At 41.0% G+C, this 22613-nt stretch overlaps 2 protein-coding genes across 4 annotated transcripts in view; one reads left to right on the forward strand and one right to left on the reverse strand.

The window, feature by feature from the left end:
• Window positions 1-3699: 3699 nt before the first annotated feature.
• Window positions 3700-5224, reverse strand: LOC124545225 (ATP synthase subunit gamma, mitochondrial). The gene is made up of 2 exons (XM_047124096.1): window positions 5120-5224; window positions 3700-5010 (listed from the first exon to the last, which is right to left on the reverse strand). The coding sequence occupies exon 2, from the start codon at window positions 4926-4928 to the stop codon at window positions 4050-4052; it is 879 nt and encodes a 292-aa protein (XP_046980052.1). The 5' UTR covers window positions 4929-5010; window positions 5120-5224; the 3' UTR covers window positions 3700-4049.
• Window positions 5225-5397: 173 nt separating this feature from the next.
• The window catches only part of LOC124544895 (RILP-like protein homolog), a 166953-nt gene continuing 149737 nt past the window's right edge, over window positions 5398-22613 (forward strand). The window contains exons 1-2 of one of the 3 annotated variants that reach the window (XM_047123623.1): window positions 5398-5835; window positions 6050-6185. In XM_047123623.1, the coding sequence (XP_046979579.1) occupies window positions 5542-5835; window positions 6050-6185 (430 nt within the window). In that variant the 5' untranslated portion in view covers window positions 5398-5541. The remainder of the gene's footprint in view (window positions 5836-6049; window positions 6186-22613) is intronic. The other 2 variants (XM_047123624.1, XM_047123625.1) reach the window with 2 other exon arrangements.

Raw genomic sequence — 22613 nt, forward strand, 5'->3', positions numbered from 1 at the left:
TAAGAAAAATGTGACACTACACTTGGCTGGACTCTCTCTGGACAAGTTACAACCATCACCAAGTTGAATTCCACTGCAGCATCTTTTTGCTGCCCTGGTCTTCTGCCTGAAGCCTAGCTTGACACCGCACTCCATTGTAGTCTTATACTGTACAAGCTCTTTACACCTGGATAAGTATTACATCCAACAATGGTCTGAATCTGATCACTGCATTCAAGTCTTAGTCCACCCACCTCCTCTCCAATTACCACATACACTATTCCTTGATGCCCCAGGATATGTCCAATCAACCAAGCCCTTATTTTGGTCAAGTTGTACTACAAATTACTTTTCTCCCCTATTTGATTCAGTGCCTCTTCATAAGTTATACAATCTACTCTTCTGTTATTCTATTACCTTCCTGAATGAGCTCTTTACTGCCCGTATCTCACTTCTGTGAAATGATTCACTACAACTACCTTCAGAAAGACTTCCTAACACATTTATATTAAACATTAACCTATTTCTCTTTTTTGGCTAAGCTTTTCCTGCTATTGCCAGTCTGCATTTTACATCCTCTCTACTTTCAGCGATCATCAGTTATTTTGCTGCCAAATATGAAAACTCATACACTACTTTTAGTGTCTCATTTACTAACCTAATTCCCTCAGCATTTCCTGCTTCAATTTAATTATTTTCCCTTGTTTTACATTTGGTGATGACCATCTTCCACTCTCCATTCCCATTGGTATTCATTTCATTCAAATTATCTTTCCAGTCCTTTACATTTGGGATAAAATTACAATGCCTTTGGCTGCATGTAAAAGTTTTTATTTCTTCTCCACGAAGAGAAGTTTAATTCCTAGATAGATATCTTGAACCATGGCCACTCTAAGGTTGAGATAGTGTGTGTCCAAATACATATGAAACAGAAAATTATAAAAACTCGTCAGTTATGAACCCGTATGATCTGAATTTAGTTTTACTACAGACAGTAATGAAATAAAATAGCTCATTTTTCAAAGTTCTTTGAGGACAATGCGTATTCCACTTTCAGACGATGTTCATTGTCTGTTGACCGTTTCTTCTCCTACTTTTGTGATGCAATGAATTCTTACAATTTTTACCTGTGTTAACTTGTGATGCCATTTGCAGGATTAAACTGTGTTCTGCAGTAGCTGCCCAGCTTATGCCTTCTTGTTGTTTAGAATGGTGCACAACACTTCACTGAGCAATGCTAATTTGCAAAGATTGATCAGTTCTTGTTAAGCTTCCTAGCAATGTAAGCAAAGAATATCATGTATGCTCATATCAGATTTGTAGATTCTGGAGAAATTAATGTAACAAACTAGGGAATGTGTTATTCACAGCACCAATTTTCATTATTGCTGTTAGCGTTCAAAACACGTACTTACCTTCTGTAAGATTTCTTCAACTTGCATATAATGTGAGACTTCATCTCAAATGTCCATGTGTGCTAAATTTCTACAGTGACTGTACCCACATTTGAATTGCTGATTGTGGCACATAACTGTACACAACTTTTATTTTTGTCCGTTCACAAAGCAGACCACCACAGTGGCTGAAACTTATTGGTCAAAAATTGACATGCCAACCCACACACAACTGTTTCAAAACACCACTGTGGTTCTGGGAAGTTACTAGTAAGTGTTAGCACCCACCATTCAGATTTTTCGGACAAATGCTGACTTCCATAATTACAACACCCAAAACAGCAAAGCACTCCATAATCAGCAAACAAAACCAACACACACATGAGGGCATGTGAGCCCTACTGGTACTACACTTTACAATACACTACCAGTCTACATTCAAAAGATAGAAGATTAAAATTAATTTAAGAGCAGAATTTAAAACATTTCTACTATAAAATGTTTTTTCTTGGTAAGCAACGATGTAGGCCAATATTTTCTGATAATGTTTATATTAAGACAAAACTGAAAATACTCTCTCATCCTAAACTTTTTCCCTATATTTGCATATCTAACAGACAGCTGTTGTGCAATATATAATCTTCACTAAAAGATCATAGTGTATATACAAACTTGCTGTTTAGAGAGGATTAAAGTAAAGCCCTATGACAAATAGTCTATGAACTTATAGTAACATAAGAATATGTGTATATAAAATTGTATTACTTTGTCTTGTATGCCCTTATATTTATTTTCTTTATTTATTTTTTATTTTTGTACCTTCTATGTTTATATATTTGAATGTTCCATTTCCTTGAAATAGTTTTACATGAATTTATATGTAGGCCTATTCTGGATAACATTCATACAATATTTATCTACAGGTGGATACACAAAATAAAATAAATAAATTTTACACTACCAAATAAAGTTTACATACAGCTGTCAAAACCAAATTAACAAGTGAATAAACATACAGTAGAAGAAATCAAAACCCCTATCTGTATCAAAAACAGACTCCTCAATTTCACATGAAATTTTCAAAATTAAATACAATACTAATTTGAAATAAAGGAACATGATTCCTAGAGAATACTTGGAAACACTTATGCTGTGATACCTATACAATGTTATAAGAGATATTTATTTAATTAACTCAGTGGCTGCTCCTATTTGACTGGAAGCCATTTTTGATTTATGAATTTACTAATATTATAGACACAAAGTAATGAATTTTGAGAGGTGTCACAGTGGACACTTGTGACTTCCGACTGACATAACAGTGATAACCAAAGGGAAGTTCATTTAGTGTTTTAGCAACAATTCTCTACATTGCAAGGCGTATGAGGGAGGGAGCGAGGGAGGGAGGGAGAGAGAGAGAGGAGGGGTGGGGGAATGAGATTAAATTGTGTGTGCACTTGACTGACTGCACCTATTTGCAACAACACTCAAGTTTTCTCAGGAATGCTGATTATGTATCTGGAGAGAGAGAGAGAGAGAGAGAGAGAGAGAGAGAGAGAGAGAGAGAGAGTGTGTGTGTGTGTGTGTGTGTGTGTGTGTGTGTGTGTGTCAGGTGAGACTGCAGTCCCCACATGGGTGGGTGGTTTTGTCCATGTCTGAGGAAGAAACAGCTAACATATAAGTCTTTATTAATGTGCTTCTCTGCCACTAAACACCTCTATGTGGTAAGCAGCAGTCTATCCTTTTCATACTGTTATTCCGTCCCCGATTTTCCACTGCCCAACTCTCGTTTTTAACAGACTAAAAGTATGTTCAGTGTACACTGTATAATAACAGTTCATAATTCACAAGACATATCCTGGTCTTGACTTATCTACATCTACCTATTCTCAAACCAAACCAATGAATTATGTTTGTAACAGGCCTTACAGCCAATAGCCACATAAATTATACTAGGAGATGCTGCAATAGTAAATCAATTGCAAACAACCTGGGTGCAATACAAGGAGTTTATGTTATAAAAAAACTGCTGCTAAATTACAAGTCTTTTTATACCTCTGAAGAACTTTTTTTAGTCAGCTGGAGAAATGCACTGAAATGGAGGGCGTTTGGTTAGTTCTAAAAAGGTGATCTTGTTCCAGAAACTTGACTGTTATTTTACCAGCCATGTTAATATCCTCTTGCCCATCTCAAGAAACTTCAAGTTTGTGCACTTTGCCTACAATCATCCTGAAAAGTTAAGGCCCACAGGGGGAAAAAAAAAAAAAAAAACAACAACAGATTGAAGCACAAAGATAGAAGGGTAACTTTACAGTGAAGCATCTACTTCAAACTTTGCCAAGTTTTATTCTGGATGATACACAAGTGGAAATATCTTTTTACATAACAATGGAACTATAATGACCACTTAACAATCTGAAATTACAATGCACTGCTGGATTCCTTCTGCTACTGTTGAAGTGAACAATATTGGACAAGATACTCTATTACACTGCTGCCTGTACTCAAATGCAATAACATAAATAATGTAGTAGAATCGTCTTTCGATTTCAGTTTCGTTTTCTAAACTGCACTTTCACAAACGCACTTCATTTTGAAATCTTGGTAGCAGGTGCAATTCTAATACATTTTCAGCCGTAACACCTCATTAAAGAATGGGCTTCGTTTTCACTCAATCTAGTCAAGAGCAGCCGCTCCTGAAATAATTTCAATCAATTCTCTTGTAATCACGGCTTGTCGAGTGCGGTTAAATGTCAGTGTCAACTTATCAATCATTTCGCCTGCATTTTTGCTTGCATTATCCATTGCAGTCATTCTTGAAGATTGTTCGCTGCAGGCTCCTTCTTTCATAGCATAAAAAATCAGGGAGGCTATGGAGTATTCCAGATAACTCTGCAGAACTTCAGAATCCAATGAATCATACACTGGAAGTTTTGGAGCAGCCTGTATGGCCTCCAAGCTGAAAAGTGGCAAATCTGTGGTAGTATACGAAACTACAGATTTGAACCTATTGTATACAATTCTACCAGCTGTAAACTCGTATCCGCTGTTCAAAATTATATTTGTCAGCTTTGCAGCATCAGTAAAAGTAGGCGGCTTACGCCCAACCTCGTTTGCAACACCAATAATATTTTTACCATACAATCGCTGTAGGATGGCTCGTGATTTGTCGCCCACACATATTATCTTGGTGTTTTCGGGGTCTTCTGTCAGTTCCGTGCGTATACTTCTTGAAACTTGCGTATGTACGGCACCACAAAGTCCTCGGTCTGAAGTCATAGCAATTACAAGTTTTTTGGGGGCTTCTCCCACGGGTGCAACCTCTGCTTTCTCATAAAACTGTTTCGCTCCTTCGCCATACGGTCGGGCTTGCTTCAGTTCCCTTTCAGCTTTAGTGTATTTTGCAGCTGACACCATCTTCATACTTTGTGTTATTTTCTGGATATTTTTAACTGACTTTAGTCGAATAGAAATGGCCTTAAGAGTAGCCATACCTCTCGCCTGCTGTTGTTGCTGCCCGCAGAGGGGCACCAGCGTTCCAGCTCTGCCCAACATGTTTTAATCCTTCTTATAAGTGGATATTAAAAATGGTCTGCTGCGGGCAGGCTCCGGATAAATTTTAGGCCGACCACTTTACCTGCAATGGTTAAAATTACCATATTTACTACTAAACAACTACGTCAACTCTGTTCTTTAACATAAACATTTCACTATTTACGTTATAGCAAATACAACTTAGTACAGACCTTCACCACAATCAAATATTACCCGACCTTCCTGCCGACCCGAAAGGAAGATTACAAGATAGCTCTCTGAATTGAAAGCAAAGACCTTCCTGTCCGAAGACCTACCTGCAAGGACTATCGATAGAATTTACTCTAAAAGATAATTTTTTACTAGTTTTGGTTTTTCTCAGACATCTGAAGACACATAGGAAGAATAATAGAAAAATTCTGATATTTAGTATCTTGCGACAGAACACTGAAAGAAAATTTTTTATCTCATTCACCACGTCCATAATATCAATCGCTGACCAGTGGTGCGTTAAGTCACTTCACAGACGTCAACTTCTATAATTTAAAGTGATCGCGAAAATGTCAAGTTGAGTAAGTAATGAGAGCGTGTAGGGAGTTTAGGGGTTGTTCGTTCTCTTGAGTACGTCATCTACATGCCGTTTCAGGTAGAAGGGGATATGGAAGAATACGAACAAGATTTATCCGTAGTTGATGTGTATGATATTGCTTCGGAAATTGGAAAGGAGTTCGAAAAGATAATCGATGCTTACGGAACGCAGGCTGTTACTGGTTTGATGCCCAAAGTAATAAGTGCATTGGAGAATCTTGAAGCGCTAGCGACGAAAAATGAAAGGGAGAATACTACCGTTGAAGAGCTACGGGCAAGGATCGCTAAATTGGAAAGTGACAAGCTTGAAAAGGCAGAAGATCGTCAAAGATTTGAAAAGGTTAGACTAATTTAATAGTGGTTCAGTGTTATTTATGTGTAGTTGTCGAATTAATAACGATACATTCGAAGCCATTTATGAACCAAAATAAAAAATTGTCTCTATCATTTAGAAAGAGACTCCTTTATGGTCAATCATTGTGTGTGCATGACTAGAACCTACGACAAAGCTTTGGCCACAAATGTTATTAATCATCATTTGTGAACCTTTAAAGGAATTGGAACAAATAGAAGAACATTGGCGGGAGGAGTCGCAAGATTTGGTGTCTATGGTAACAAGATTACAAGATGAAAATCACAAACTCTCAGCGTTGTTGGCAGAAAGAGATGACAAACTATGTGGCGATTCAGGTGAGCAAACATTTCACTTTGGAGTCAGTAGTAATTGGAATGAACTCTGTTCTTTCACAGGTACTAATATCATAAACATGCAACTGATGAAGGTAATAACAACCATGTAAACAAGTAGTTTTGTTGTGACAGCAAAATGTAGTAGTTCATGTATGTTTTATTTCATTTTATTTCAAACACAGTTCCCCCTTCTCCATTTGTAATGAATTGCATTGTGCTTTTTGCTGTCGAGTTTGGCTTTATTCTTCTTCTTTTCTTCTACTCTACACTTAAACAATTACTCATCGGCTTGTCATGAAACTCATGTTTTCCTTGGTCTTCCCTGACTTCTTCTCCATTCAAGTTTGTATGTAGGGGCCTAATGATTTTTGAAAGGTACTCTCTTGTTACTCATCCTATTAATCTCTTAGTTCCATTTTATTCTGTTTTCATGTTATTTCAATCCCAGTTCATAAACGTTGAATCCATTCATTCTCTAAATTTTCTACACTACATTACATCCACTAACTGCCCTTAGAAATCTCATTTTTGCTACCTATGTTTTCTATGTATGACTCACTTTCATACAGCTGTGCAGGAACATCTGTGGTTCAGTAAAAGTTGTATCTTGTCATTTTCTGTGCTTTGTGTTTGAGGCACGTCTTGTTTCCCATGTTTGTTAATTTTGCTGTTTTTTTTTTCCTGTCACATTTATATGTAGGCTACGTCACATTCTGTGAAGTAAGACTAACTTTCTCTATAAATCTTAATTTAGCAAATGGTTTAGACGTGCACACATGATGCAAATATATTAGATCATTATTATAGTGAACCCCTTATCATTTGTCATTGGTCATATGTGATAAATGTACATAATGTACACCAAAATACTTGTCGGTCATGTCCATAATCTAATATAGGTTTTCTGAATTTACCTTGCAGTTGTAGTTTTTGTAATGAAAAGTATGTGAAATGATGTGAACATAAAGTTGGGCTACACTAAACATTAATCTGTTCCCACAAGTTATATTTCACATTCGCATTCAAAACTGGGCCAACTTGCAAGCAAAATGTCACCTTCCAAACTAACTTAGGCTTCAGTCATTACTACAGAGCGTGGTCATCAGAGTAAAGGTTGCAGGGGAAGGTCACCATCACATTCCAGTCATTAGATATTATGGCATCATATAGACCTGAAAGATCTGGGGTTGTCCACATAGAAAGTGGTATCAATGACCATGAAGGGAGTTGTGGCAACAATAGTTACTGAGATACAAAAGGCAGCTAAAATGAATAGCAAGATTTACATATTCAGACAAGGAACTCACAAGCTTAGCTATTGCCAGGGTAATATGAAGGAACTGTAGCTCAAATCGTGAAACTGGTTATACTACTACTGTATAATAGACATAAAATGAAGCATGGGAGTAGATAGAAGTGTTTGGGTGTCAAGAGAGCAATGAGTGAAGCTGTTAATGACTACTGTAGCTGAATCGTACTGGAAGATATTTCAACACCCAAAGAAATTTTGGTCATGTGTAAATGCTGTCAGTGGCACAAAAATTGAAACTGAGTGTAGCAAAGTAAAAGCATAAATGCTAAACTCAGTTTTCTTTTTTAAGAAACGTGCAGAAGTTCTTATCCAGTTTAATTCTCGTACGGCTGCAATAATGAGTGATGCTGATATTAGTATCAATGTCATTGAGAAACAATGCAATTATCAGAAAGTTATAGGCTCAATGGAATCCCTGCCAGATTCCATAAATAGTTTGCAACTTATTTAGCTCCCTTTTAAACCGTAAAATACCATAGGCCAACATCCATACAGTAAGTGCATCATTCAGTGATTGGAACACAGTACAGATATTGGCTATCCACAAGGTGGATATTAGAAGTGGACGTAAAATTTCCCTTCAACTTCATTGACAGGATACAACAAGATGCAAGATACCAACAGTCTTGACCAGTGATGTCATGCCAAGTGCTAAGGTGCAAGCTAAACATGATATCAAGCTGACAGACAATAACCTTAAACATTTCCATGTTGCAAAAGTATAAACAAGTACAGAATTTTACAAATCCCTAATAACAAATATTGAAGCTAATGGAACCACCCTGGGAAAGTGGGGTTTTATTTAGGAACAAACTGAAATCCAACAAAACTGCAAAATCACATTAATAGTAAAATATGCAAAATGCAACAGTCACACAAACAAGAAAAACATGGTTAAAGGGAAAAACCACACAATAAGAGCAAAAGAGCTGTAACTGGTACTGAAAAATCTATTTCCCTATATAGCTCAGACTCAAAAGTCTGATACATAAATCTCAAAATGGATAGCACACAAGAAACCAAAAAGGTATACTAATATACATAGCAAAAATTGCAAAAACTAACGAAAAGTGGTATCAACATATCTATAGACTTACTCCATAAGCCACCATATTGTACATGGCTGAGGATACTTGTGTTTTTACTAGTCATTTCCTTTCCTGTTCCTCTCAAAAATAGAGGGAGGGAAAAATGAATGTCTTTATGCCTCCATAAAAGCTCAGATTTCTCTTAGCTTATGTGAAATGTAGGTTATTAGCAGTAGAAACATTCTGGATTCAGCTGCAAATGCTAGATCTCTTAAATTTTCTCAGTAGCGATCCTTGAAAAGAATGTCGCCTTTCCTCCAGGGATTCCCATTTTTGTTCCCAAAGCATATTTATAATACTTGCATGTTGATCGAACTTGTCTGTACAAATCTAGCAGCGAACCTCTTAATTGCTTAAATGTCTTGCTATAATCTGCCCTAGTGGGAATACCGAACATTTGAGCAGTATCCAAGAATGGATTGCAGTAGTGTCCCTTTGTTTATAGTAGAGCCACACTTGCCTAAAAATCTCTCAATAAACTAAAGTCGCCCATTGAGCTTCCACCTCATTCCATTTTGTATGGTTTGCAACATCACGCATAGGTATTTGACATGACTCTGTCAAGCAGTGCACTACTAATGCTGTGTTCAAACATTAAGGGACTGTTCTTCCTACTCATCTGCATTAACTTATGTTATTTCTGCATTTGGAATTAGATGCCTTTCATTGCATCAACTAGAAACCAGAGATAAGTATTCCACCTGGAGTGCTAGATATATTAGCCAAGTGATACCCTCAGGGTTTTGGAAGAATGTAATAATTCCAATTACGAAGAAGGCATGTGCTGACAGACGTGAATGGTATCAACCCATAAGTTTAATAAGTCGTGGTCTTAAAAATACTGGCATATGAATAATTTACAAAAGAATGTAAAAACAGGGGAAAATCAGTTAATTGTGAAGAAATCTAGGTACACGAGAGACACTTCTGATCCTAGGATGTTCTTTACATTGATTTATTGAAAGGTTTATAAAATGTTGAATGGACTATACTCTGAAATTTGTGAGGCATCAGGAATAAAAATATGGGGAATAAAAAGTTATTCAGTCTCTACAGAAGCCAGACTGCTGTTATAAATCTGTCAAAGAAATTTAAATGGGAGCAGTTGTCGAGAAGGGAGTGAGAGAGGGTTGTAACATATCCCCAGTGTTATTCAGTGAAATTGAAAAGTGAATTAAAGGAGAAAAATTGAAAACTTTGTTTGCTGACAGCATTCAACTCCAACAGACAAGACAAACAACTTGGAATTGCAGTTGACTAGAATGGATAGCATCTTGAGAAGAGATTATAAGATGAACACCTCAAAAGTAAAACAAGGGCAACTGAATGTAGTTGAATGAAACCAGATGATAGTGAGGACGTAGATTAGGAAATGAGATGATAAAAGGAGTGTGAATTTTGCTATTTGGACAGCAAAATGACTGACGATGGATGAAGTGCAGAAGATATCAAAAATGCAAACTGACTTTTTGCAAGAAAAGAGTTTCTGAAGAAGGGAAATTCTTTGATGTCTGACACAAATTCAAATGTTAACCAATGAAAGCTTCAGGTTGGAAAATCAACAGTATTAAGAAAAGGATGGATTACTACACACCGTAAAGATGACATGTTGGGTTGCAGATAGGCACGATGAAACAATGCCCCAAGTGGGCTCACTGCTGTTTGGCAGGTTCAAGCTTGACTACCACGAGGCTCCAGCCTTCACAGCATCTTTTCCCTCCTGTGGTACTTGTCTATCCTCTTGTTGTTCTTTTTCCCCTCTCTTGGGAACATGTCTGGGATGTTGTTGAAAATGTGTTTTGCATATTCAGTCACTGATTTGGAACAGTCTCTCCACTGTCTTTCATTGCTTCTTTCTTTTTTTCGTTCCACTTCACCTGTCCTTCCTCCGCTTTGGTGTTTGTGGTTCCTCTTTCTTCTTACTCCCTGTGTGTTCCTGAAGGTCAGCTGACACACCTACATGTAACACGACTGGATAAAGTGTAATTCCTGGCCCTGGGTTGGCAGTTAGCGTTCACACCTACCCACTGGTAAAGGCCAGGCCCAGGGATAGACGATTGTCTGAGCTGCTACCTCCCCAAATTGCCAATTGGTCCCTCTGTCAAGTGTTAGGGAGGTGTGAGCTGTCATCTAAGGTGGGTGTGTCCTCTTAGAGGGGAGCTCCCCGTTGGAAGGAGCACACCATTGGAGAGGCTAGCAATCATAAGCATTTTCTCGCAATGTGCCAGTCTTAGTGAAGATGGCCAGTCCTTTGCTATAGTAAATCAGTTTCAAAATTCAAAAAGGTGTCTATGCAATTGCCGGCCCTGTGAAATCCTGCTCTCATTCATGCGATGGCATTTCACTTTTGGGGACGATTACTGATTCTCAAGCACAACTACTGCTTGTTGCTTTGCTGTCCTGTTCATGTCAAGATTGCCATCCATTGGGTGATGAAAAAGATAGCTGCATCCTCAGTGCACAGACACTCTTTTTCTTACCTTTGATAGAGTGGTGCTTCTGTCCAAGGTCAAAGCACTCCGTGAAGTTTTAACAGTCCAGCCATACATTCCAAAACCAATGTGCTGCTGTCAGTGTCATCATTTCAACCACACTCGAATGTCTTGACAACACCCGGCCAAATGTGTAACCTGTGGTAGGGATGCGCATGAGGGCGATCGTCCGCCTCCTGCTTCCTGCTGTATCAACTGCAATGGTGACCATGCCGCCCCCTCTCAAGATTGGCCTGTGTATTTTGATGAGTGGGCTGTCCAGGAGATACAGGTAAAGGAAAAAATGCCTTATGTGGTCGCTCACAAGTTATTGGCTAGTCCCAAACCCTGCGTTCTACTTTCTGGCGCTTACAGTACTGTTCTGGCTACATCTCGCTCCATGAAGAACGTGGCCATGCAGACACGTCACCCCAAATTTAGCACCATGTTTGTGAAATTGTGCAGCTTCATGGCAGCATCCCCATCTCCTTATTCAGCTCTGCAATAAGCCACTAAACTTCCGCCTCACAGGGTGAAGTCACCTGTCCTACCGATTGGAAAAGGACAGAAGGAATATTCCTACAAAGACTTTCTACATCCGTCCAGCCAACAAATGTTTGAATGTTCCTCTGCCAACAAGAAAGGCTCCAAGAAGCTAAACAGATGGAAGCGGTCTTCCCTTAAGGTGACTAAGAGACCCTCTTAGGCGGTGTTGCCATGTGATACCCTCACCCGACCAACCACCGTGTTGCTGGTGTGCACCATCAACCATTTTTCTGCAGAGCAACAGAAAGTGAATGCTGATGCCTCTGTCAACCTCATGGAGCAGGATCCTCCTGCCTCTGTGCCCTGTAGCAGCGAGTCTTCGAAGGTTGGCACTAGACATCTGCCGATGTGACACACCTTTATTTTTTTCCTCTTCATGACTCTCCTCCAATGGAACATTCATGGCCTTCGATCCAACAAAGAGGACTTGCAGCTGCTCTTATAATCGCAGTGTCCGCTTTGCTCTGTCTCCAGGAAACAAAATTGCATCCTCACGACCATTTTGAGATCTCTCATTTCTTCCCAGAGTGCTTTGACTTTCTCCCTGAGGGTGGCACTCCATTTCATGGGGAATCGTGCTGCTCATCCAGATTGCTGGTCATAGTCAATGCATCTGCTGGACTACCAGCTCCAAGCTGTTGCAGTCCGCATTTTTCTTCCTCACTTGACAATTTTCCTTTTGTACTATTTAGATGCCTGCATCATTCGGTGTCACCAGGGCAGACTTCCTCCAGCTTGTTGGGCAAATCCCTCACTCCTTTCTGCTGCTTGGTGCCTTAATGCACACCATCCCCTTTGGGGCTCGCTCAGAACATGTCAGAGAGGTACCTTCTTGGTTGACCTTCCAATCCCCTTAACCTCATCCACCTTAATGCGGGAGCATCCATGTTCCTTTCAGACTCCACTCAGACCTATCCTTCTGCACTGCCCAGCTGGCCCATCATCTCGAGTGGTCCATTCTCTCTCACACACATTCAAGCGACCCCTTCCCGTGTGCCATCTGATTGCTGACTCCTACCCCATCTATGTGTACACCCAAATGACAGCTTTCTAAGGGCGACAGGAGACTTTACTCCTCCCTGGCGATCTTTGAGGAACATAATTTCCCCCGTTAGGATGACCAGGTTTAATATCTTACAAACATTATCCCTACTGCTGTAGAATGTTCCATTCCTCGCACTGCTTCATTAGTGCGTTGTGTCCCGGTCTCTTTGTGGACTGAGGCCAGCTGTGATGCCCTTCGTGCACGGAGACACTCTCTCTGTGTTTTTAACAGTCATCTTACAAAGTAAACTGCATTCATTATAAACAGTTGTGTGCTCAGTGTCCTCACAAGCTTTGGGATAACAAAGTTAGCTGGATTTCATTAATTAGTTCTTTTAACAGTTCTGCTCCCTCTTCCATCATGTGGGTCAACCTGTGACGGCTCTCCATTTCTCAATTTCCAGCCTTACAGTAACAGATAATGTCATAGTAGACCCTATTGCTATCCGCAACCCCCTGGACCACCATTTTGCAGAGATTTGGAGCTCCTCTCGCTATCGCCCTACTTTTCTCCATTGGAAACAAGTGGAGGAAGCTCGGACGATACCCTTCTCTTACCAGAATAGTGAATGCTACAATGCAACCTTTACTATGAGGGAGATACATCATGAACTCGCTTCATCCTGATTCTCCAGCCCAGGGTCAGACGATGTTAACATTCAGATGTTGGAGTGCCTTTCTCTTGTGTGCAAGCACTTTGTGCTTCATATGTACAACTGCATCCAGACCGAGGGCATGTTTACCAGATGTTGTCATGAAGCTGCTGTCTTTGCAAGATGGTGGAACATATCATTCTTGTCCGGCTGATATGGTGGCTCGAGTCTTGCAGTTTTCTAACCACTGCACGATGTGGACTTAAAGCATGCCATTCTGCAGTTGACCTTCTCATTATTTTGTCCACCCACATAATGAATGGTTTCCTGCAGAAATCTGACTGTGGCCTTGTTTCTCAATTTGGAGAAAGCCTACAATGCATATCCTTGACCCTCCCTCATATGCCTTCTCAATACTATCCACCACCGTGGCATCTGTTTGGCCTCTGTTGTCTTTTACATAGCCCCACTTGAGTCAGTATGCAGAAGCTTCTGAACTACTGCTGTCCTACCACAGTGACTTTCTCCTCAGCAGGTATGCATGCCGTTTGTCTGCCATGTGTGGCCACCAATTCTATGCCTCCTCCTTTGAGGACTCCTTTGATTGCCAGTGTGGGGCACGTCCCTCTTCTGTTACCTTCAGGAGTTTGCTCTCGGCTCTTGCTCAGGCAGCTTAACTTCACACTACCTGCAAATTTCCCAGTGGGTGTGAGCACTTCACCACCTTGGCTTCGTGTGGCGACCAGTGTTCAACTTGGCCCTCCTTCACTTCCTAAGGACACTACTCCAGCTTTGCTCAATTGCCTTCCGTTTCACAACCTTCACGCGGAACTTCACTATAGTACCTTTTGTGTACACTAATGGTTCTCGGACTGACCGTGGTGCCAGGTGTGCTTTCATCATTGTCATCAATGTTTTTTCAATATCAGCTTGCGGAACACTGCTCAGTATTTACGACATATCTCTTCACCCTGTATCAGACCACACAGTACATACGGTGACTCAGGCTTTTCAATTGTGTCGTCTGCTCTTGACTCTGTGCCCTTCATAGCCTCTGTGTGCTGTACACTGTCAATCATGTAGTGCAACGGGTCCAGGAAAACTGTCACTTGCTCACTCTTGATTGGGTCATTGTGTTGTTTATATGGGTTCCTGATAACATTGGTCTGACAAGAAACAAGACCACCAATGCTGCTGCCAAGGCTGCTGCAATCCTTGTACGTCAGCCCACTAGTTCCTATATTCCCTCATATAATCTCAGAGTTGCCGTCTGTCAGTAGGTGGTGTCCCCTTGACATCACCACTGGCCCTCCCTTCACGGGAACAAGCTTTGTGTTATTAAGCCTCTCTGAGGTTTGGACGATGTCCTATCGGTCCTTTTGCCATGAGGAGATAATTTTAGCTAGGTTGTGTATTGAGCACTGTCTTTTTAGCCATCATCATTTGTTTTTATTGGTGTTCCCCTTCTATTTTATGCTCATTGCCCTCAACCTTTCACAGTCCGCCATTTCCTGGTGGAGTGCCTCCCCACCCCCTCTTTGTACATATTTTAAAAAAAAAAAAAAATTCTCATTTGTGTTCGCCGTCAGAGTTATCAGCCCTTTTAGCAGACAACGTGCAGGCTGTCGACCGTGTTTTACTTTTTATCCATCGTAGCAATATTGGGAAGGACATTTAATTATTAGTTTAGGACACACAAAATAAAGAAGCAAACAATGAAAAGACTGTCACACATTTAGCCTTCTTCAGAAAAGTGAAAACACACACACACACACACACACACACACACACACACACACGGCTGCTCAGACCAGAATGCAGCTGTCACATTGAATGAAAGTAGCAGTCTGGTGTGGGGTGGTGAAGGTAGAAGTGGTAGCATGGCACGGATGTGGGGAGAGAAGAGCAGTGTCTCACGGAGTGTGCAGGGATTTCGTGGAGGCATGACAAGATTGACAGGTGTAGCAGCAAGAGCCTGTGAGGCAGGGAAGTGGGGTGCAGGAGGGGCTGTGGTGGTGGTGGTGGTGGAAAAAGAATAACAAGGAAGGGGAAATATGGGCAGTTGCATTGACTGAGGGTGGCACACAATGAGGGTGAGAGGACTTGAATAGGGAGGTAGTGATAGCACAGAGGGAGGGGTAAAGCATCCTTCATTTCGTAGTCTGAACAATTGTGTATTTTATGTGATCTCAATACTAAGAACAAAAGCTAGAAGCATACTGAAAATCTTATTCTGATAAATAATTTCTAACGCATTGCTTTTCAATTACTTAGTGAGCAATCTAGGCCAAAGTCATTATTCGAGCATAGCCGTACTGAGAAGTGAAATCTCAAGTTGTCTTTTACTAAGAATATCTAAATTATCAATTCAAATTAAAATTTATTACTGTTAATAGGGACTAAGCACCCAGCCCATTATTTAGTGGAAATAGGATTGTGCATGTAATAACGTGACATTGTTGCACAAGTGCTAATTATGAAATGGCCAAAATTAACCTTTGAACTTGGTTGAATATTTTACATGGAGGGTTTCCATGGTTCTTCTGAAATAGCAAAAATGAATCATTTAATACATATATTTTAAATTATTCCATCTACAGACCTTCTTACACGGTGCTCATCGATCTGCTCAGAATAATGCTTAGCACAGAATCAAAATGAAAAAAAAAAAATAAATAAAATAAAAAAAAAATACCAAAGCTAACTTTCATCATCCCTTAAGACAGCATCCATTGTTTATAAAATGTTGCTTCTCCTTGCATCAACAGAATGTCTTTTCACATTGGTAGTACTCTTTTTACACTTTCCCTTGTAAGCTCATCAGAATTGTCAGAGTGTATTTTAACAATGTAGGAATAGATAGACGACTAATATAAAGAAAACGTGAAGTTGCAGACAGGCACAATTAAGACACTTACTTAGTGTTTGGCTATAGCCTCGATCAGCAAAAGAGATTACCATCTCCAGCAGCTTAGGCCAGAAACTAGCTGTCACTTGGGATGGAAGCGTCAAGAAGTTGTGGGCAGGGAAGGAGCAAAAGAAGAGAGGAGTGAGGAAAGATGGGTAGGTGTGTTGGCAGAGGGCAGCAAACAGAGAGGATGGGAAATGAGAATGCAGATGAGGTGATAGGACAGAGGGGTTGGGAACTGTTGGGTGGAGGATGCGGAACCAGTATGTTAATATAGGTTGAGGCCTTGATAATTACGGGAGTGGAGACTGTTAGTCAACTCCCATCTGCATAGTGCAGAAAAGCTGGTGGTGGAGGGGAGGAACCAGATGGCCTGTATTGTGAAGTGGCCACTGAAATTGAGCATGTTATTTGCAGTTGTGTGTTGTGCCACAGAGTGGTTTACCCTACTGTGGGCCACATTTCAGCAATGGCCGGTCATCCTGGTGAGCAGGTGATTGGTAGCACTACCAATGTATATACAAACAACAAAAACCCCTTGCTCAAATTAAGTTGCCGAAGAGAAAGTTTTGTCAATAGGCGTAAAACTATTCACTGAAGTAGCAGACAGCATGGGAAAGCAGATCCAGCAGAAAAAAGTTAATTTGAAACTTGGTAATGAAACCTTTCATAGAGAAGGAAGCTGTAGCGGAATCAAAGGTGACAGAAGTGATAGTTTTGTTCTTGAAAATGAGAGATGAACATAGGAAATATAATGTTCCAGTCACTTGGAGTCTAATACAGATTCAACTGAGGAGAATGAGTCTGCAACCTGAAGGAGGTAGCACTGAATGCATTTTCTGTAGTGGTCATTTCTCTGAAATTAACCAGAGAGAAATCTGCACATTGGATGTAATGTTGTCCTTAGGCTCCCAGAGAATGTTAACTTGGAAAAGAACTTTTGTATGCCATGTCGGCACTTCTTTTGCTCAATAAATGCAGAAAGTGTTAGACGCGCAGTAAGAAACGGAATATTATTAATTTAGGGTTTACATGTTCTTATATTTGTTGATATCAAATATTTTCTGCCTCTGTCTTATATTAGGACACCATTTCAGTTTAGATTCAAATTGACATGTTTGTGGTTTTTCAAATGTAAATTTATTAAGTGACAAGCAACACAAATTCAGTAAATGAAATTTAAAGTAAAACGATTTCGTTCTGTCGTATCTGATGACATCTACCCCCAGCACGAGAATGCAGTCAACACGAAAACGTTGCATCACATACTATGAGCTGTAACATGCTCTCTGTTGCCTGAAGACCATCAGTGGACTCTCATTCTTTGAGCTAAATATTGTCACAGCTAAGATGACAATTTGCCAGTCACAATCTACATTCAGTTCAGCAAAGGCAAGCCTGTAAAGTTTGTGATCATTAAAGAGGGCTTCTTTCTTAGCAGCCCATAGGCCAAGGGAGCATCCCATAGCAGATGTGAACTGTTTGTGATAATTGAGGAAATGGTCACATTCTAGTGTTGGGAGGCATTTAAAAAACACACATTCCATGCAGGTTCAACTATCATGTTGTCTTTCTGAGGTGTTGACACTTTCCCTAAACCTAACCTACAAAGCTGGTCAGTTACCTGTCTCGCACCACCACTTCATGGGAACAGCAAGGTTGAACACCACACCTGGCTGCTTCTTTATGTGCCCAAAAACTGTCACACCCTGGATGAGGGTATTTAGAAGATGTGAACCTAATTGCTTCAGTGGAATTTCAGAAATTCAAGCACTAGCACAAACCTATCACATAATTGTACAGATCTGCTCTTATTTTTGTATTTGAGGCAGAAGCATCTCTGTATTTCGAGCAGAGAAAAGTAAGTATTAAACATGTATGTATAAAGTAATGTGTGGTAATTGTATGAAATGAAATGACAGTCCAAAAGTCAACAAGTAAAATCAATAAAATAAGAAGGGAACAAACACACTGTTAAGTGTGTTACTTTTAGTAGTGCCACTGTTGCCATTGTGTGTTGTGTTACCGCTGGTGCAATCTATACACAACCATAGGCACCCATGCTCATCAGAACATGCAGACGGTTTTGTAGCACCCATGCTCATCAGAACATGCAGACGGTTTTGTAAAAGTACAAAAATATCCAGCATAGTTTGTTGCGAACAATTACATAAGTGAAGTTTCTATGTATACCTAGAAACCTCATAATTATACTACTGAAATTTAGATTTGGTAAACTAGTACTTAAAGTACTCAGAATTTTTAGGTAATAATGCTTTGCTTGAGACCAGCAGTTTGGTCCTCAGCTTGAATCATCCTCTTCCACAAGAGCGATGACAACTTGAAAACCATTTTTGTTGTCCATGGTGCTTTGGAACTTTTTTAAATTCCAACAGTGTCTATTTATTGGTTATGTGAATTTCTAAGTTTTACACGTATTACATATCTGAGGTTGCACAAGAATTGGCTATGGCATTTCCAATGGAATTGCCATGTCTTTTGCCTCGAGTGGCTTAGGGAAACAGTGTAAAATGTAAACTTATTAACTTTTTATAGTATATAATCTGTGGCACGAGGGGCAAAACTTTTACAAGCAGAAGTAGCAACTAGAAAATGCCATCATTTAAACAAGTCTAAACATATATTGAGATTTTGTACACACACACACACACACACACACACACACACACACACACACACAGAGAGAGAGAGAGAGAGAGAGAGAGAGAGAGAGAGAGAGAGAGAGAGAGAGAGAGAGTTGGTTAGTTCTGATAGGGAAAAGACTTTTTGGAACAAATGAGTAATTCGAACAGTAGTTACTATCTGATAGGAGCATGGAATGTAAAAAGAAAATGGAATGCAATGAAATTTAAATAAAGGTGGTGGTGACTGGTTGTTAATCCTTTTCTCAGGAGGAGTTGCACCGTGTGAAGTCCCTCACTACTAAGCAGTTAGATGGAAAAGCTAAAATGAGCAACTTAAATTTCTGTTACAGGAAAGGATAGAATTTCTTAATGTTCAACCAGTACCCATGTTGGTATTTAAAAGCCCCGTAGATAATGGTTTCAAGTATCTTCTCTGGCTTATTTGAAGTTTGTGCAGAAAGCATCCAAATTTCTGCACTTCCAATTTCTTGATTTGGATTGTGAGAGAATTTGATTATTGAAGTTAATAGGTTTAATGTCCAGTTAGGCAATGAATGAAGATATTACACTTCAGGGCTTAATCGAATTCAATTGGTCTCCTTCTTGTGTTTTGTTCATTAAATTCTTCAGATAGATCTAAAAATCGGACAATTTCATTGCATCGTAGTTAGTGCATCTCAACCTGAGGGCAGAAACTCCCTGTTGCTCATGCACAACCTACTTGCTGGTGGTCAAACAGCAGCAGTCTCTTAAGCGATCAAGGTCTAACTTCACTGTTACAAAACACGCCCCAAATTGTCATCCCGGCATCTCATATATACGAGAGTTGATGGGGAATCTTTCTTGTCAATGAAATCTGTTTTTTGTGGAGCATTTAGAGAACAAGTTTGGGGAGATGGAGGGCTTGTCCAAAATGCGGTCAATGTCGATCTAGATCTACATTTACATCTACATCCATACTCTGCAAGTCACCTGACGGTGTGTGGGGGAGGGTACCTTGAGTACCTCATTCGGTTCTCCCTTCTATTCCAGTCTCGTATTGTTCGTGGAAAGAAAAATTGTCGGTATGCCTCTGTGTGGGCTCTAGTCTCTCTGATTTTATTCTCATGGTCTCTTCGCGAGATATACATAAGAATGAGCAATATACTGCTTGACTCTTTGGTGAAGTTATTTTCTCGAAACTTCAACAAAAGCCCGTACCGAGCTACTGAGCGTCTCTCCTGCAAAGTCTTCCACTGGAGTTCATGTATCATCTCCGTAATGCTTTCGCGATTACTAAATGATCCTGTAATGGAGCGCGCTGCTCTCTCTCTCTCTCTCTCTCTCTCTCTCTCTCTCTCTCTCTCTATCAACCCTATCTGGTACAGATCCCACACTGCTGAGCAATATTCAAGCAGTGGACGAACAAGTGTACTGTAACCTACTTCCTTTGTTTTTTGGATTGCATTTGCTTAGGATTCTCCCAATGACTCTGTCTGGCATCCACTTTACCGACGATCAACTTTATATGATCATTCCATTTTAAATCACTCCTAATGCCTACTCCCAGATAATTTATGGAATTATTAACGGCTTCCAGTTGCTGACCTGCTATATTGTTGCTAAATGATAAAGGATCTTTCTTTCTGTGTATTCACAGCACATTACACTTGGCTACATTGAGATTCAATTGCCATTCCCTGCACCATACGTCAATTTGTTACAGGTCCTCCTGCATTTCAGCAATCCTCTGCCCAGTCACAGACACTACTCGCATGTGACAAGCTGGGGGATGTTTCTGTGTCCATCACACCCCATAAGAGCTTAAATATTGTCCTGGGTATCATATTTCTCGGGGACCTTCTTTTGCAGTCTGACAATGAGCTGCACACCAATTTAGAGTGATGAGGTGTCCATTTCGTCCAGCGCGTTCACAGGGTTCTGAGGGATAATCAAGTTGGTGCCTTCATATTAACATTCGAAGGTGACATGTTACCTGAAAAGGTCACGGTGATGGTCTACCGCTGTGACGTAAAGCCATATATCCCTCCCCCGATGCGGTGCTCTAAGGGCTGGAAGTCTGACCGTATGTCTTCCCGCTGTACTTCCAGGATTGGATGTCCTTCACATCCCAATACTCCCAGTGCCCTACTTCCCATCTGTGTCAGCTGTGGAGAGCGCCATTCACCTAGCTCACCAGACTGGAGGAATTGAAAGAAAAAAAGAAAGAAGGAAAGAAAAATAATGGAATATAATACCCTGGACTGACTGACCTGCATTCAGTCTAAGAGAAAATATGAGAAGCTACATCCTGTGTATATGATGTCTACCAACGTCGCCACTACAACTGTTCTACCGTCTTCCATTCTGCTTCGTACAGTTGGATCCGAGCTGTCAGACTCCACCTGTCCCCTCGATGGTGGGGGGAGGGGGGGGGGGAGGCATGTCTCTCCCTGTTGCTGCTGCACAACCTGCTTCAGGAGCAATACCCCCCCCCCCCCCCCGCCCAACCATGGTGGATATCAGTCCCCACTTCTCAGCCGAAGTGCAAGTCTTTCTCGGCTCTTCTCACCAGGAAAGGATCCCTTGGGTCACTCCCTTCCCAGGTTCCTACCAGTGGCAAAGCTAATGCCTGCCAGTGGCTGAAGCAACCACAGGTAGCTGGTTGTAAGGCTTCACAGTCCTCCTCAGTCCCTAAGACTGAATCAGCAAAGCCCTGCCCGCTGGACAAACCTGAGGAGTAGTGACAGAAACCTAAAAAGAAAAAGACCCTCAAGAACCAAGGCACTGTGGTGGCACCCACACCGGCTCTACCTACAAGCTTTGTGTCTGAGGATGAGGTGGAGATTTTGCCGTCCGCTGAGGACCTACATCTTGCTGGGCCCTCAGACACAATGGATGTCGTTTGCACAGATACTCATCTGGTGGCAGCGGAGCAAGTGACACTGAGGCATAGACTGCCTCATTGAGTGTGTCATGCCTTCCCAGTCTCACGGTCACGTAATTCTCGAGTGCGATTGCAGGAGTTTTTTTCCACCACCTGGCTGAGCTACAACAACTGTTAAGCTTTACACCTGCTTTCTGCATTGCCCTCCAGGAAATATGGTTCCTGGCAATGTGGAGCCCTGCCCGCCGCAGCTATAAGGGATATTACAGGAACCATAGCGACTATAATAGTGTCAAGTCAAGTTTGTGTCTATGCCCTGACCTCAGTATGTAGTGAACTGTGCCCCTTCAAACCCCTCTTGAAGCTGTGGCTGTCAGGATAAGGACAGCGCAGAAAATAACTGTCTGCAATGTAGATCTTCCTCCAGATGGTGCAGTACCCCTGAATGTATTGGCTGCACTGATTGATTAACTCCCTAAACCTTTTCTACTTTTGGGAGATTTTAATGCGCATAACCCCTTGTGGTGTGGCGCCATGCTTACTGGCCGATGTAGGGAGGTCAAAAATTTAGTTGCAGCTTGACCTCTGCCTCTTAAATACAGGTGCCCCCCACATTTCAGTGTGGCACATGACACATATTTGGCCATTGATGTCTCGGTCTGCAGACCTAGCCTTCTCCCATCTATCCACTGGAGAGCACATGACAACCTGTGTGGTAGTGGCCACTTCCCCATCTTCCTGTCTCTCCCCGGGCGTCATGCCCACAATTGTCTACCTAGATGGACATTAAACAAGGCAGGCTGGGAAGCCTTCAGCTCTGCTGCCACCATTGAATATCCCCCATGTGGTGCCATCGATGTTTTGATTGAGCAGGTCACTACAACGATCGTTTCTGCGGCGGAAAACGCGATCCCTCGTTCTCCAGGGGTGCCCCCGGTGAAAGACAGTCCATTGG

This window comes from Schistocerca americana, chromosome 8 (assembly GCF_021461395.2).
Source record: "Schistocerca americana isolate TAMUIC-IGC-003095 chromosome 8, iqSchAmer2.1, whole genome shotgun sequence".
Classification (NCBI taxonomy): domain Eukaryota; kingdom Metazoa; phylum Arthropoda; class Insecta; order Orthoptera; family Acrididae; genus Schistocerca; species Schistocerca americana.

Excerpts from the sequence above, each read along its gene's own strand:
- LOC124545225 (XM_047124096.1), bottom strand. The coding sequence starts at position 4,928 with ATGTTGGGCAGAGCTGGAACGCTGGTGCCCCTCTGCGGGCAGCAACAA.